Source organism: Bombina bombina, chromosome 1, assembly GCF_027579735.1.
Source record: "Bombina bombina isolate aBomBom1 chromosome 1, aBomBom1.pri, whole genome shotgun sequence".
Lineage (NCBI taxonomy): Eukaryota > Metazoa > Chordata > Amphibia > Anura > Bombinatoridae > Bombina > Bombina bombina.
In genome coordinates, this window is record NC_069499.1 from 1,551,708,231 (window position 1) to 1,551,727,236 (window position 19,006).

A 19,006-nucleotide genomic window follows, 5' to 3' on the forward strand; every position below is an offset into this window, starting at 1 on the left:
CTCCTTCCATCAGCAAGGGCATTGATGATGAAACGTGGCTTGGTCTTTCAGCATGACAATGATCCCAAACACACCGCCCGGGCAACAAAGGAGTGGCTTCGTAAGAAACATTTCAAGGTCCTGGAGTGGCCTAGCCAGTCTCCAGATCTCAACCCCATAGAAAACCTTTGGAGGGAGTTGAAAGTCCGTGTTGCCCAGCAACAGCCCCAAAACATCACTGCTCTAGAGGAGATCTGCATGCAGGAATGGGCCAACATACCAGCAACAGTGTGTGACAACCTTGTGAAGACTTACAGAAAACGTTTGACCTCTGTCATTGCCAACAAAGGATATATAACAAAGGATTGAGATGAACTTTTGATATTGACCAAATACTTATTTTCCACCATAATATGCAAATAAATTATTTCCAATGTGATTGTCTGGATTTGTTTAAACATTTTGTCTCTCATAGTTGAGGTATACCTATGATGAAAATTACAGGCCTCTCTCATTTTCTTAAGTAGGAGAACTTGCACAATTGGTGGCTGACTAAATACTTTTTTGCCCCACTGTAGACTTGTAACACGTGCTACACATTCAAGTATAGTACCACATAGACATGTAACACGTGCTACACATTCAAGTATAGAACCACATAGACATGTAACATGTGCTACAAATTCATGTATAGAACCACATAGACATGTAACACGTGCTACAAATTCATGTATAGAACCACATAGACATGTAACACGTGCTACACATTCAAGTATAGAACCACATAGACATGTAACATGTGCTACACATTCATGTATGGAACCACATAGAAATGTAACACGTGTTACACATTCATGTATGGAACCACATAGACATGTAACACGTGCTACACATTCAAGTATAGAACCACATAGACATGTAACACGTGCTACACATTCATGTATAGAACCACATAGACATGTAACGCGTGCTACAAATTCATGTTTAGAACCACATAGACATGTAACGCGTGCTACACATTTATGTATAGAACCACATAGACATGTAACGCATGCTACACATTCATGTATAGAACCACATAGACATGTAACACGTGCTACACATTAATGTATAGAACCACATAGACATGTAACGCGTGCTACACATTCATGTATAGAACCACATAGACATGTAACGCGTGCTACACATTCATGTATAGAACCACATAGACATGTAACACGTGCTACACATTCATGTATAGAACCACATAGACATGTAACACGTGCTACACATTTATGTATAGAACCACATAGACATGTAACACGTGCTACACATTCATGTATAGAATCACATAGACATGTAACGCGTGCTACAAATTCATGTTTAGAACCACATAGACATGTAACGCGTGGTACACATTTATGTATAGAACCACATAGACATGTAACGCATGCTACACATTCATGTATAGAACCACATAGACATGTAACACGTGCTACACATTAATGTATAGAACCACATAGACATGTAACGCGTGCTACACATTCATGTATAGAACCACATAGACATGTAACGCGTGCTACACATTCATGTATAGAACCACATAGACATGTAACGCGTGCTACACATTTATGTATAGAACCACATAGACATGTAACGCGTGCTACACATTCATGTATAGAACCACATAGACATGTAAAACGTGCTACACATTCATGTATAGAACCACATAGACGTGTAACACGTGCTACACATTCATGTATAGAACCACATAGACATGTAACACGTGCTACACATTCATGTATAGAATCACATAGACATGTAACACATGCTACACATTCATGTATAGAATCACATAGACATATAGCACGTGCTACAAATTCATGTATAGAACCACATAGACATGTAACACGTGCTACACATTCATGTATAGAATCACATAGACATGTAACACGTGCTACACATTCATGTATAGAATCACATAGACATATAGCACGTGCTACAAATTCATGTATAGAACCACATAGACATGTAACACGTGCTACACATTCATGTATAGAATCACATAGACATGTAACACGTGCTACAAATTCATGTATAGAATCACATAGACATGTAACATGTGCTACAAATTCATGTATAGAATCACATAGACATGTAACACGTGCTACACATTCATGCATAGAACCACATAGACATGTAACATGTGCTACAAATTCATGTATAGACCCACATAGACATGTAACACGTGCTACACATTCATGTATAGAATCACATAGACATGTAACACGTGCTACACATTCATGTATAGAACCATATAGACATGTAACACGTGCTACACATTCATGTATGGAATCACATAGACATGTAACACGTGCTACACATTCATGTATAGAATCACATAGACATGTAACACGTGCTACAAATTCATGTATAGAATCACATAGACATGTAACATGTGCTACAAATTCATGTATAGAATCACATAGACATGTAACACGTGCTACACATTAATGTATAGAATCACATAGACATGTAACATGTGCTACAAATTCATGTATAGAATCACATAGACATGTAACACGCGCTACAAATTCATGTATAGAATCACATAGACATGTAACACGTGCTACACATTCATGTATAGAACCACATAGACATGTAACATGTGCTACACATTCATGTATAGAATCACATAAACATGTAACACGTGCTACAAATTCATGTATAGAATCACATAGACATGTAACACGTGCTACACATTCATGTATAGAACCACATAGACATGTAACACGTGCTACACATTCATGTATAGAATCATATAGACATGTAACACGTGCTACACATTCATGTATAGAACCACATAGACATGTAACATGTGCTACAAATTCATGTATAGAACCACATAGACATGTAACACGTGCTACACATTCATGTATAGAACCACATAGACATGTAACGTGTGCTACAAATTAATGTATAGAACCACATAGACATGTAACACGTGCTACAAATTCATGTATAGACCCACATAGACATGTAACACGTGCTACACATTCATGTATAGAACCACATAGACATGTAACACGTGCTACACATTCATGTATAGAACCACATAGACATGTAACGCGTGCTACACATTCATGTATAGAATCACATAGACATGTAACACGTGCTACAAATTCATGTATAGAATCACATAGACATGTAACACGTGCTACACATTCATGTATAGAATGACATAGACATGTAACGCGTGCTACACATTCATGTATAGAACCACATAGACATGTAACGTGTGCTACAAATTAATGTATAGAACCACATAGACATGTAACACGTGCTACAAATTCATGTATAGACCCACATAGACATGTAACACGTGCTACAAATTCATGTATAGACCCACATAGACATGTAACACGTGCTACACATTCATGTATAGAACCACATAGACATGTAACACGTGCTACACATTCATGTATAGAACCACATAGACATGTAACACGTGCTACACATTCATGTATAGAATCACATAGACATGTAACACGTGCTACAAATTCATGTATAGAATCACATAGACATGTAACACGTGCTACAAATTCATGTATAGAATCACATAGACATGTAACACGTGCTACACATTCATGTATAGAATGACATAGACATGTAACGCGTGCTACACATTCATGTATAGAACCACATAGACATGTAACGCGTGCTACACATTCATGTATAGAATCACATAGACATGTAACACGTGCTACAAATTCATGTATAGAACCACATAGACATGTAACACGTGCTACACATTCATGTATAGAATGACATAGACATGTAACACATGCTACAAATTCATGTATAGAACCACATAGACATGTAACACGTGCTACACATTCATGTATAGAACCACATAGACATGTAACACGTGCTACACATTCATGTATAGAATCACATAGACATGTAACACGTGCTACAAATTCATGTATAGAATCACATAGACATGTAACACGTGCTACACATTTATGTATAGAACCACATAGACATGTAACACGTGCTACACATTTATGTATAGAATCACATAGACATGTAACACATGCTACAAATTCATGTATAGAATCACATAGACATGTAACACGTGCTACACATTTATGTATAGAATCACATAGACATGTAACGCGTGCTACACATTCATGTATAGAACCACATAGACATGTAACACATGCTACACATTCATGTATAGAATCACATAGACATGTAACACGTGCTACAAATTCATGTATGGAACCACATAGACATGTAACACATGCTACACATTCATGTATAGAACCACATAGACATGCAACACATGCTACACATTCATGTATAGAATCACATAGACATGTAACACGTGCTACACATTCATGCATAGAACCACATAGACATGTAACATGTGCTACAAATTCATGTATAGACCCACATAGACATGTAACACGTGCTACACATTCATGCATAGAATCACATAGACATGTAACACGTGCTACAAATTCATGTATGGAACCACATAGACATGTAACACGTGCTACACATTCATGTATAGAACCACATAGACATGTAACACCCCTTCATAAGTGCGCTGTAGGACAGGTGTAAGTGTGTTGCTGATTTGTGAGACCTAACGCTCTGCAGATTAGGAGCAGCGATCTCTCTCTGTATATTGCAGCTCCTCCACCCATAGGGAACAAACACCTAGCGGTAGTAGAATGTGGGACCCTTATAAGATTTAGTATAAAATAATCACATCTAGTAAAACCTGACTTTGTGGTGAAGTGACAAGTAAAGATACAGCCTAAAGACACACACATATTTATTGTTATCCCTCTCCCCTAGTTTTAACAGCTTCAAGCGCTCCCTAAAGACTCTACTATGCACACAACCTACACTAACCTTTCCTAACTCCATTGCTTTCTTCTTCAACCCCTTAGAATGTAAGGCTATGAGCCCAGCTGTTTGCAGATCACCTTCATAAGAGCCGACTACAACAGTGCAACTCTCGGCAGGGCCCTCTACCCATTTTATCCCTATAAATGTTATCCTGTATACCGCCTATGTTTATAGCGCTGCGGAATCTGTTGGCGCTCTACAAATACCTGATAATAATAATAATAATCACCGTACTTCCCCATACGTTCAATCTGAGATCATGAACTATAACTACATAAGTATTTCTGCAAAGTACTTACAGGAAACCTTTACTGCTTGAGAGTGCAGCTATAAAATAATACAGTGATTATGGCAATGGCAGTCGCTCCCCACATTAAAGGGATGTGAGACAGCGCAGACAATTTAAAAAAAGTTTCCAATTTACTTCTTTTATCAAATGTGCTTCGTTCCCATGATATTCTGTGTTGAAGGGATACCTAGGTAGGTATCTGTAGCACTACGTGCCAGGAAATAGGGCTGCCATATAGTGCTCTTGCTAATGGACAACATTCATGCATAACTTCTGCCATATAGTGCTCCAGAAATGGGCCGGCTCCTAAGCATACATCCCTGCTTTTCAACAAAATATACCAAGAGAATGAAGAAAAATTGATATTAGAAGTAAATTAGAAAGTTGTTTATAATCGCATGACCTATCTGAATGATGAAAGATACATTTTTGGATTTCATATCCCTTTAATTAATATCACAACTCTTTACTACAAACACTAAATTATTTTGAACTAGTTTATTTAGTAATTCTGTAGTGCAAACCATTTCATGCCAATCCTTATGTAAACTGTTCAGTTCAGGATAAGCTGCTTGAATCATTTCTGCTTTGTTACTATATAAATCATCACTTGCTGCAATGTATTACATATAACTGCTTACCACTAGTACTTGCTTATTATATGGAGCTGAGGTAATTGTTATGCACAGTTAATAAAGTTTGTTGAAAGATGAACCTATCTGAATCCTTTTGGTACCCAGTTAGAAAAATGTCTGAGCTGGGATTTCTATAAAAAAGTTTAATTCACTTGTTTGGAAACAGATTGGAAACAGGAAAAAAAAATCTCTCTGTTTCAACTTCATGTATTTATATTCCTTGATAAGGCTGTTACAGTAGCCATATTAAACATGCTAAGGAGTGTGCACTTCATGACAGCTGTGTTTGTAACAATGTTATGCATATAGTGCTCAATACACCCACACTACTGAGCCTACATAGGTATGCTCGTCTTTAATAAAGTATATCAAGATAACAAAGTACATTTGATAATGGAAATAATTGGCAAATTATTGTTGTTTTTTAATTGCATGCTCTACCTGATTCATGAAAGTTTAATTTTGACTTTCATACCCCATTAAAGGGACACTAAATTCATTTCAGGCACTTCCCTCCAATCATGGGTGCTGCCATTTTGGAACCTAGGTTTCCCTGCAGGTATCTGAAGGAGAGTTGCTGCACGTGTGTATGTATTTTATGTCCCTTTATGACTGCAAGTGTACATTACCACAAATGGGTCATTCAAACAGAAGCTGTTTCCAGTCATGCACTGAGTGTCATGTCTTCAATTTAACAACAAAGAGAGGCCTGTGAAAAGGGTTTAAATTTAATCAGAATAAAAATGTAATAGCATCTGTCTTCAAGCCCAAACTCAAGTGGCAAATGGGCTTTTATAGTAGCTGTATATTACTTGTAGGGAGATTCAATTATAAAAATCACATCATGCATACGAAAGAGCATTATTTAAATCTGTAAGAAATATGGTTTACATTAAATAGCTAACGTTATAGCTTTATTTTTTAATTTTTTTAAACTAACAGAAAGCAAGTTTGTTCTCCACTGGTTTGTGAATTAGACGCTCACTGGCCGATAAGCAAAACTATCCCAACCTTATTGTACAGCAATACTTGTTTCTGTGGGGAGGGATTAACCTTTTGTGGCAATAAAAAAACATTACTTTAAGGCCCATTTATTATTTTTATAGCACTGCATAGCATTTCAACTACAATTAGCACTTAATATAGCACAATGCTTCTTTAATAAAACTTATACTTGACAACTGTTCCGATTTTTCCCAGGACAGTCCCAGTTTTTGGCCTCTTGTCCTGTGGTAAAAAAAAATCCCAGAGTTGTGTCCTAGGCATGGATGCCTTTGGCTTTTGAATCCATCTTATGTATGTGTGTGTCTGTGTATGTGTATATATATATATATATATATATGTATGTATGTGTATGTGTGTATATGTGTGTGTTTATATATACAGTATATATATATATATATATATATATATATATATATATATGTGTGTGTGTGTATAAAAGACTCAAGACTCACTGTTACAAAACATCTGCTGGGGTGCACTTCAAAAAGACTTGTTATATGCACGTATATGTATGTGTGTTTGTGTGTATGTGTATATATATATATATAAATATATATTGTGTGTGTGTAGAATAATAAAATACCTCATTTTGTGCATATTGTGGCAATTTATATTGGCAGTTTTGGGTGGGGCAGACTTGACAGAAATATATAAATCAACAGTGGGTGTGTTCAGTATTCACATAACCTGCTTACATGATTGCTGAGCTGCACAGCTTGCCTGGAAATATTTTTTATTTTTTGGCGATGGCAACTGTCCTAGAGGTATCACTTTTAACATGCGTACAACCTGCTGCCTATATCGCAATAAAGGAAACTGATGCCTAAAGGCTCTATCTTACTATCAAGTTTCAAACTTGTTAAAGGGACACATTGCTCATTTGTTTCCTATCATTTATATGAAAGGGCAGCAGACATGTTAAAATTATATTATTTGCCTATAAAAAGGTTAATCAAAAGCTGGTAAAATTTAAGGTGAATCTAGCAGGAACTGCATAATTATGTATAACTGACAACTAACACAGGAAAAAAAAGTTGGTTTATTCAGTACAGGAAATCCATAAAAAAAAAGAAAAGAAAGACAAAAGCTCTGTAATATATTTTTTAAAAAGTTCTCTTTTACATAAAACAGGAGATTTTTTTTCAGTATCATGTTCCTTTTTGACATAGACTTGACAAAGGTTTGAGATAGGAGTATAAAGGGAAATGTGTTGTTTTGTTTGTTTTTACCCATTTTAAGCTCAAACACTACTGAATTCAGGGATGGAAATACCATCTGTGCAGCAGGTATAGTGGCACTAGGGCCCAAGTGCTGTGGCCCGGAGGCCCATAGCAGCCAGTCTATACACAGGTGTGTGCGGCATGTGTATAATCCTAATGCAGGGGAGCCTTGCAGGTCCATCTTATCTATCAATAAATTATACAGAGCATCACTTATATTATTACTATTGCGTAGTTTCTTTTGGGGGCCCAACATTTTTTTTGTACAAGGGCCCTTTGTTGAGTAGGTCCGCTACTGACTGAATGGTTTACTGAAACTTAGCAGGATCTTTCAGCTATACCTACAGTTCAACAACAAGATTAATATTTCATAATCATATTTCACTACATTAAATGTCCATATTGGTCAGGCCATACAAGTATTTCATTGTTTATTCAAAAAGAAATCAAAAAATCAACGCAATTTGGACATGTATTGTAAATAAAAAAAGTCATCTTTACACGCAAAAAAAAAGTAAAATAGTCCTGTTCGTTCGGCAGCTTCATTAGCTGCTAAACGCGTAAGGAGAAGATGGCGTCTCGCAGCCTTCAGCTCTATTCAGAGTTGGATACCTTCTTGTGAAAGTGCAATACACAAAGATATGGATTTGCACGGATCTTAGTGTGTGGCGCTTTCACAAGGAATGTGGCTACGTAAATAGCTGAAGGCCACTATTGGCCGCTTTCTTTCTCATTCAGCCGCTAAAGAAGCTGCTGAACACACCGGGCTAATGTAAAATCTTGTATAGCTGAAATATGTATGAATTATTAATATAAAAATGTGTCTATGACTAACTGACTACATGTAAGTTAATCAATAAATGCATTTTTTGGTTTTAGTCATGTGTAAGAAAGCTTTATATTTTTATTAATTAATTATAATAATAAAAACTGATGTTTTAAACAATAACACCGTTATTTTCTTCCACACCCTCTGCAGTACTTATGACTCCTATAGATATGCAAACATGTCAGTGGTGATCCTGTTAATAACTATAGACATGTATCACATCTCTACTTGATATAATTTATTGTTAGCTTCAGACTGATAAACTTGTCTTCCTTTACAAAAAGACATTAATAGGACACCAAATTTTTATTTTCAAATAATATATTTATTATAAAACATAAAAAAAATGTTATCTTAAGAAATATTCCATCTTCTCTCATGAAAAAAGTGGAGTTCATTTATTGTTCTCCACAGTGGTTTTGGAGAACTTTCATTGTCATATTTGTAGGAGAATTTTAGGTTCTCCTAAGGCGCAAAATAATGATAAATCTGAATTTTGCCGATTAGTAAGGCGTATTTTTAAAAATAAGACCAAAAAAGGGCGTTTTTGTGCTTTCTTTGGCGCACATGTGCGTCTAGGCGGGAGAGAATAGAGTGGGAGAATTTTGCAGTCGTATTTGCTTATTTTTAGCCGTATTTTGCTTTGATAAATAGAACAATTCTGACAGCGTATTTATAGGCGTAATTGTGGGAGAATTACAATGATAAATGGAGCCCATAAAAGTATCTACCTATGTAAAAAAAAGTTTTTATTGTGCAAGTTTGTTGCTTTGAAAGAAAACCATTTTATAGTATCAATTTCATGTGAAAACCTTTGTGTAACATCAATAAAGTTTCCAGTTTGTAATTTAATAAAATATTTTACCAATGTTTGATGTAAATGAAACAATTTCGAATTGTTCTTTTTTTTAATGATTGTTCTTTTTTATACTACATTATGTTGTTGCTGGACGGAGCAGTCAAATGAAAGTCATAAAACACCTGTAGATACATTGAGTGCTGTTTGCAGCATTGCTTATGGAGGTCACTAGCAAGGAGATGGAGACTTTTGTAGTGTGATTGGGCACAAATTTGTACAATAAAGAAGTGTGAAAATTGCAAACTCTTATTGTTTCCTGTAACATTTAAAGGAACAGGCTAGTAAAAATTAAACTTTCATGATTCAGATAGGGGAATGTGATTTTAAACAACTTTTCATTTACTTTTATCATCAAATTTGCTTTGTTCTCTTGGTATTCTTTGTTTAAAGCTAAACCTAGGTAGGCTCATAGGCTAATTTCTAAGCCCTTGAAGGCCACCTCTTATCTCTTATGCATTTGGACAGTTTTTTACAGCTAGACAGCGCTAGTTTGTGTGCCATATAGTTAACATTATGCTCACTCATGTGGATTTACCTAGGAGTCAACTCTGATTGGCTAAATTTAAAGTATGTCAAAAGAACTGATATAAGGGGGCAGTCTGCAGAGACTTAGATACAAAGTAATCACAGAGGTAAAAAGTATAGTAATATAACCATGTTGGTTATGCAAAACTGAAGAATGAGTTATAAAGGGATTATCTTTCGTTTTAAACAATACAAATTCTGGAATAGACTGTCCCTTTGATGAGTCTGGGAAGTGTTGCGAACTGAACAACATGTCCACGCTACTTCTGCACATTATAGTTAATAGCGAGTGCCTGTGCCACACAAATTTGCCTCTAAGCTTTCAAATAATACTTCCAAAAAATCAGCCTTATTAATAAATGATGTATATTTGACACAATAACATTGAACATTTCTAAACTATTAACATGTAGACAGAATACAGAGCTTGACATTGTCTTTTCTTCTGTCAGGTACGGAGATGAGTCTTCCTCAGATTCTGGGGATTCTGCTGCTGCTTCTGAATGTCACTCATGCACAGACCAACAAATGTAAGTATTCCCTGTTATGTGTATGTACTTGTGTAGCTTCTATATTTCTGTACATGAAGTATTTAAAGTATGTATATATGATGGCAGCTAGACAGCAAAGTGTGAAAGGTTATAGGGAACTTAAGTCAAAATTAAACTTCCAATATACTTTTGTAATAAAATGTTCTTTGTTCTATTGGTATCATTTGTGAAAGAGTAAACCTAGTTAGGATTAGAGGAGGAGCTTGCAAGTATATTTAACATAGAAACATAGAATTTCATGGTAGTTAAGAACCAAAAGGCCCATTAAGTCTACCTATATTACATGTTACTGTTCTTTTAGGATAGACTTGTCCCAAGAATTTTTAAAATTCCTTTACAGTCCCTGTGTTTACCACATCTTTTGGAAGTTTATTCCATGAATCTACCACCCTTTCTGTAAAAAAAATGCTTACTCACATTTTTCCTGAATCTGCTACCCTCTAATTTAAGATTGTGACCCCTTATTTTGGTATTTATTTTCTGTGGAATATGCTTTCAGCTTCGATTTTATTGAGTCCCTTCATATATTTGAAGGTTTCTATCATGTCACCTCTTTCCCTTCTCTCCTCTAAACTATACATATTTATGTTTTATATTTAGACCATGTACCATTTTAGTAGCCCTCCTTTATCTTTAGCACTTTATGGCAACTTTGTTTGCAACAATGCTTTTACCAATGTTATACATTCTTGCAGACTTTGCTGCCCTACTATACTGAAGACACATGCACACTCCTGAGCTTAAACAAGCCTACCTTGGTTTACTCTTTAACAAAGGACTCCAAGAGATCAAAGAAAATTTGATAATAGAAGACAATTTGAATTAGTTTTTTTTTGTTAAATGATTTGGTCTCTCTGAATCACCAGTTACATTTTGATTTTAGTGCATCTTTAAGAAAGCTGAATATGCGGAATATGGTTCCTTACTGTCTTTCCTACATTTGGTTTAACCCACCTTTAGATTGAGATGTGACATATTACATATAAACAGTATATTTTAGTTGTTCAAATCAATCCAGTTTCATTATTCACGTAAACAGTGTTATTAAATAGGGGTGGCAATAAATATAAAAGAAAATCTAAATATGAGTAGTGGAAAGTGGCTACTGGTGGGAGTTATTCTTAATTAAATACCACTTTTATTTCTCTCTTACTTAGCTCTATGGGGTCAATTTATGAAGCAGCGGATGCTGCTTACGACTCACTCCATTTCAGTTCCACATGAAGCGGAAGTTAAGAAGCAGCGGTCCTAAGAATATGATTGGGCTGATTGACACCCCATGCTAGCGGCCGATTGGCTGCAAATTTGCAGGGGGCGGTATTGCACCAGCAGTTCACAAGAACTTCTGGTGCAATGATAAATGCAGACAGCGTATGCTGTCGGCATTTATCAATGTGCAGCGGACATGATTCGCTATAGCGGATCATATCTGTCCGCACCATTATAAATGTACCCCTATGTATCTTCTTCCATTTCCTCTTCTTTTAACACATGAACAAACCACCTCCTAATTTGAAGTTTAGGGTTTCTGATCACATGGTTTCAGGAGCAATGTTAATTTATAAGTAACAGCAATTACAGTAGGACCCCTTTATCCGTGGGGGATAGGTTCCAAGCCCCCCAGTGGATGCCTAAAACCCACGGATATTTGCAAACACTATATACTGTTTATGCTGTGCGTGCAATGATAAAGTTTAATTTATAAATTAGGCAGAGTAAGACATTAGCAACCATATTTAATAATAAGATAGAACAATTATACCTGTATATGATATGTCAGAAGGATCATCTGCTTCTGTTGGTCCTGGTTCATCAAGCGATGAAGATGTTAATGGTTGGATTTGATGAGCAAACACTGTCAATGGTGGGGATCCAAAATCTTTTTGAAGAACATTGTGATCAGAAGTTGTTGTTTCTTTCTTTTTATCTCATCACAATGTTGCTGCAGAGGTTGTAAAGTTTCAGTGAGCATACGGGTGACTTTAAGCTGTGTTCCATCCGAGGATCATATTCCATAACTTTGTCCTTTAAAGTCTGTGCAATTTTAAGCACTTCAGCAAATTTCTCTAATGTCCAACATTGCTGGTTCTTCTTCAGTTTCTCCTTCTTCCTCTTCCTCTGTAAATTCTTCTAATTCTTCATTTGTTAACACTTCTCTATGGCCTTCAATATGTTCTTGCACTTCTTCACTGAGCATATAGACAAATCCTTCTGCAACTTGTTTTGCTGCATCAATTATTTTTCTAACTTCTCCATCAGTCCTCGGGAAGCCTTAAAAATCATTCACGACTTCACTCCATATATTCTTCCAGCAGGCCTTTACTGTCTCTGGTTTAATTCATCCCTTGCAACTTACATATCAGGTGGAACTTCTCAGAATGATTTCTCAGAATGGCACACAATTTAAATTAAGAACTTTTACTGTACATGTTCGGACTATGGTTAAGTGAAACCACGGTAACTGGAACAGCAGATACGGGAGTTAGCTGCCCTGTATTAAAGAAATACAGACTCAGGGATGTTAACACCTTTTGATGATTGGGGGCTGATGTATCACTTTCTAGAACTGCCACTGTTTCTATAAACAAAACAGTTCTATACATAGAGGCACAATTAATTAAATGTTCAACTATATTAACATATGGTGTTACACAAACATGGCAATATAATGTTTACATAATTTCCTATACCACTGGGCTATATGCCTAATGACTGCTTGGAGTAAGTAGCATATTTCACAGTCTAGTGAAAACATGTATTCTCTGCTGGTGTATGTATAGTATCACTATATTGTAATAGTATCACTATATTGTAATAGAACTGCTCTAAAATCTTCAAGAAGTGTAGGCACAAATGTACCAAGACATCTTTAGGAGGTCTAGGTGGAAATGTGCCAATTAACTCAGCAAGCTATTGCTTCTTTGAAAATGGATCTTCCTGCAAGAACCCAGTGGAAAAGTTGCCTGTGTCAGCTTTTAATGGCTTCAGTCTATTTGACGTCTATTTATGAAACAGTAGTGTCTGAAGCTTTACACCTCATATGAGTAACATATGGCTAGCCCCTACCAAAGACTTGAATGGCTAGCCCCTGCTATAGACTTGAATGGCTAGCCCCTGCTATAGACTTGAAAGGCTAGCCCCTGCTATAGACTTGAATGGCTAGCCCCTGCTATAGACTTGAATGGCTAGCCCCTGCTATAGACTTGAATGGCTAGCCCCTGCCATGGACTTGAGTGTAATCATTAATCAAAATTTGAGTAAAGCCGTTTTTGCTGAGATTGCCATTTTTTTTTAAATACTTTTATGGATATTATGACTGTGAGTTCAGTCAATAATCTTTTCTGTTCAGGGCCAGGTAAAAAATAGCTTTAATTAAGCTTATAATTTTTGACATTCATTTGAAGGATCTAAGGGTGTTGGGAGGTATTAATATATATTTATAAGTAGCTATACATATGTATACCTCCATATGTAAAGATTCTTGTGTGTAAATGTAGGGGCTGTTTTTAAATGTGTGCATTAAGCTCTGGATCCTCAAAAGTAGGAATCTATTCATCCGTTACTTCTTTAGTATAGGACAAATGTTCCTTCTTGCAGAGTTGCAGACAATTTTCAAACGTTGGAAAGCTGTCTTTAAATTGACCTTATGTTCTCATTTATAATTCTTAGAGGCAAACTGGGACTTTTGAAATAAACATAGCTTTCACATTTATCTGACTGATGGCTAAACAGTTTTCTCTACCACAGCTATTGGACAGATATATTCTTTCTCTATGTGGTCACTTGAAATATTATGCTTTTTCAGTAGTACTGGAAGATGGGTCCCCTGTACCTCATGGGAAAGAGAGTGAGGAGTTCATTTGAATGTTTTCATTACTGCAAAGAAGGATGGATGGATTTGTCTTGTTTCAGACTTAAAATTGTTGAAAAAAAATCTGTGTTTGTTCTTTGTTTTAGGTTTGAGAGTCTGTATTTAGTCTTTTTTACTCTGGAGCCTGGTTAAGGTAGCAACCTTTCATAATCTCATCCACATCATCTCAAGTCTAATACTTTTGATGTGCAATATTTACTATCAGTTTGTTCTTCTTCTTTTTGGTCTAGCCACAATTGGGCAGATTTATCTTTGAGAAGGATGCATGAATCAAGTCACAAACAAGGTTTTCCTGGAAGAAAACTTGTTTCCTTCTGCTCTGACAATGTTCCCCAACTCTGAGGATTGTTTTTTTCCATCAGGACAATTCTCCATGCCAGACAGCCAGGTCAATCAAGGTGCGAATGGAGGACCACCAGATCAAGACCCTGTCATGGCCAGCCCATTGTCCAGGCCTCTGGAAAACCTCTGGAATGTGATCTAGAGGAAGATGGATGGTCACAAGCCATCAATCAAAGCCGGGCTGCTTGAATATTTGCGCTAGGAGTGGCATAAAGTCACCCAACAGCAATGTGAAAGACTGGTGGAGAGCATAAATGCTTTGATTGAAAATCAGGGTTATTCCACCAAATTATTGCCTAGATTATGAGTCTTGCGTTAGCCTTAAAAAGCAGCATTGAGAGGTCCCAGCGCTGCTTTTTAACGCCCGCTGGTATTACGAGTCTGGCAGGTACAGGTGTACCGCTCACTTTTTTTCTGCGACTCGAGCATACCGCAAATCCACTTACGTAAATTGCGTATCCTATCTTTTCAATTGGACTTTCCTAACGCCGGTATTACGAGTCTTGGAAAAAGTGAGCAGTACACTTTCTCCTGTCAAGACTCGTACCGCATTTAAAAGTCAGTAGTTAAGAGTTTTATGGGCTAACGCTGTAACATAAAACTCTTAACTAAAGTGCTAAAAAGTACACTAACACCCATAAACTACCTATTAACCCCTAAACCGAGGCCCCCCCAACATCGCAAACACTATATTAAAAAATGTAACCCCTAATCTGCCTAACCAGACATCGCCCCCACTTCAATAAATGTATTAATCCCTAAACCCCCGCACTCCTGCCTCGCAAACACTAGTTAAATATTATTAACCCCTAATCTGCCGTCCCTAACATCGCCGACACCAACCTACATTTATTAACCTCTAATCTGCCGTCCCCAACGTTGCCGCCACTATATTAACCCTTTGAGTGCTAAGCACTTTCCCACCTCGGTGCTAAGATTTTGAAAGTTTTTTTTATTTTTTTGAAAAACATTTTTTAACTTTTTTTTTTTTCAGACCCCCAAGACTTACACTGTTGGAAAGGTTAGGCGATTACCTTTACAACAGTGGGTCTTGGGGGTCTGTAGCTGATTAGATGCCTGAGATACAGGCTTCTAAGCAGCATGCCCCTGCTCCTAAACTTAACATTGTTAAGTATAAAAAAAGTTGTGCGGTAACGTCATCATATCGTTAAGTCCCGGCAATGCTTGTCACTATGCAGGGTAGGAGCCGGTGGAAGACCCCCAGATCTCCCTCAAAGTGGGAGAGTGCTAGTGACGGCTCTGAGCCGTCATTAGCACCTGACTGAGACAATTTGTGATGGCTCAGAGCCGTCATTAGCACTCAAGGGGTTAAATTTATTAACCCCTAAATCTAAGTCTAACCCTAACCCTAACACCCCCCTAACTTAAATATAATTTAAATAAATCTAAATAAAATTATTATTATTAAATAAATTATTCCTATTTAAAACTAAATACTTACCTATAAAATAAACCCTAAGCTAGATACAATATAACTAATAGTTACATTGTAGCTAGCTTAAGGTTTATTTTTATTTTACAGGCAACTTTGTATTTATTTTAACTAGGTAGAATAATAACTATTTAATAACTTCCTAGTTAAAATAAATACAAATATACCTGTAAAATAAATCCTAACCTAAGTTACAATTACACCTAACACTACACTATAATTAAATAAATTAACTAAATTAACTACAATTAATTACAATTAAATGAAATAAACTAAATTACGAGAAACCCCCCCCCCCACTAAATTACAGAAAATAATAAAATAATTACAATTTTTTTAAACTAATTACACCTAATCTAATCCCCCTAATAAAATAAAAAAGCCCCCCAAAATAATAAAAATCCCTACCCTACACTAAATTACAAATAGCCTTTAAAAGGGCTTTTTTGCGGGGCATTGCCCCAAAGTAATCAGCTCTTTTACCTGTTAAAAAAAATACAATACCCCCCCAACATTACAACCCACCACCCACACACCCAACCCTACTCTGAAACCCACCCAATCCCCCCTTAATAAAACCTAACACTACCCCCTTGAAGATCACCCTACCTTTAGACATCTTCACCCTACTGGGCAGAAGTGGTCATCCAGACGGTCCGAAGTCTTCATCCTATCCGGGCAGAAGAGGTCCTCCAGCCTCCAGATGGCCAGAAGTCTTCATCCAGGTGGCATCTTCTATCTTCATCTATCCGGAGCAGAGCGGGTCCATCTTCAAGACATCTGATGCGGAGCATCCTCTTTGTTCGACGGCGACTGGAACAATGACGGGTCCTTTAAATGACGTCATCCAAAATGGCGTCCCTTCAATTACGATTGGCTGATAGAATTCTATCAGCCAATCGGAATTAAGGCAGAAAAAATCCTATTTATTTTAACTAGGAAGTTATTAAATAGTTAATAACTATTTAATAACTATTCTACCTAGTTAAAATAAATACAAAGTTGCCTGTAAAATAAAAATAAACCTTAAGCTAGCTACAATGTAACTATTAGTTATATTGTATCTAGCTTAGGGTTTATTTTATAGGTAAGTATTTAGTTTTAAATATGAATAATTTATTTAATAATAATCATTTTATTTAGATTTATTTAAATTATATTTAAGTTAGGGGGGTGTTAGGGTTAGGGTTAGATTTAGGGGTTAATAACTTTATTATAGTGGCGGTGACGATGGGGGCGGCAGATTAGGGGTTAATAATTGTAGGTAGGTTGCAACAACATTGGGTGCGGCCGAATAGGGGTTAAAAACTATAATGTAGGTGTCGGCGATGTTGGGGGCGACAGATTAGGGGTTGATAAGTATAATGTAGGTGGCGGCGGTGTCCGGAGTGGCAGATTAGGGGTTAATAATATAATGCAGGTGGCAACGATGTTGGGGTCAGCAGATTAGGGGTTAATAAGTGTAAGATTAGGGGTGTTTAGACTCAGGGTTCATGTTAGGGTGTTAGGTGTAGACATAAAAAGTATTTCCCCATAGGAATCAATGGGGCTGCGTTAGTAGCTGTACGCTGCTTTTTTGCAGGTGTTAGACTTTTTTTCAGCCGAATTAGCCCCATTGATTCCTATGGGGAAATCGTGCACAAGCACGTTTTGCCAGCTCACCGCTACCGTAAGCAGCGCTGGTATTGAGGTGAGATGTGGAGCTAAATTTTGCTCTCTGCTCACTTTTTTGCTGCTAACGCCGGGTTTAAAAAAAAACTATAATACCGGCATTGTTTGTAGGTGAGCGGTGAGCATATACTGCGCGTTAGCACCGCAAGCCTTACCGAAAAAACTCGTAATCTAGCTGATTGATTTCTGAACTTTTTCTTAAGTTAAAACATTACTGTATTGTATCAAAATGAATATGAAATAGTTTTCTTTGCATTATTCAAGGTCTGAAAGCACTGCATCTTTTTATTTTCTGCAAATACTTGCTCTAAATGATAATATTTTTATTTGTTGTCAGTAGTTTATAGAATGAAACAAAAATGTTAATTGTACTCAAACACATTCCTATAAATAGTAAAACTAGAGAAACTGATACTTTTCCATCTCTCTCTTATTTTCTTTTTTCAGAGCTGTATATATGTGTGTGTATATATTTATTCATGTCTTTAATGTGTATGAAAATAGAAATAGTTGTACTTATATGTTTGTTTGTTTGCAGTTAATCTATGCGTAGCTTCCAAGGCACAAAACTGCACAGCCTGTATCCAAGCAGGACGGTACTGTTCTTACTGCACAGATGAGGTAAGGGGGGGGGGGGGGGCACGTTTACTGTCCTGTGTATAGAAGGCATCTGCATTTACATTATAATTTAAAGGGTCAAGAGTTTATTTGTTTAAAAGCATTACTGTAAAGATGGAAAAGGCTTTTCTGCAGGCTTCAAATTTACAGTATTCAATAACTATCCAGCAATTTCCTGCTCAGCTGAATGATTCAGAAAATTTGCATGCATGCTTCACTTTCGTTCTTGACAGTCCTGATCTAAAAAAAATAAATAA

General features: G+C 36.5%; 1 protein-coding gene across 1 annotated transcript in view; it reads left to right on the plus strand.

Moving 5' to 3' along the window:
- Positions 1–19,006, plus strand: part of ITGB4 (integrin subunit beta 4) — a 158,267-nt gene that overhangs the window by 20,994 nt on the left and 118,267 nt on the right. The window contains 2 exon segments of the mRNA XM_053709074.1: positions 10,696–10,773; positions 18,670–18,752. Of these exon segments, the coding sequence (XP_053565049.1) occupies positions 10,704–10,773; positions 18,670–18,752 (153 nt within the window). The 5' untranslated portion in view covers positions 10,696–10,703.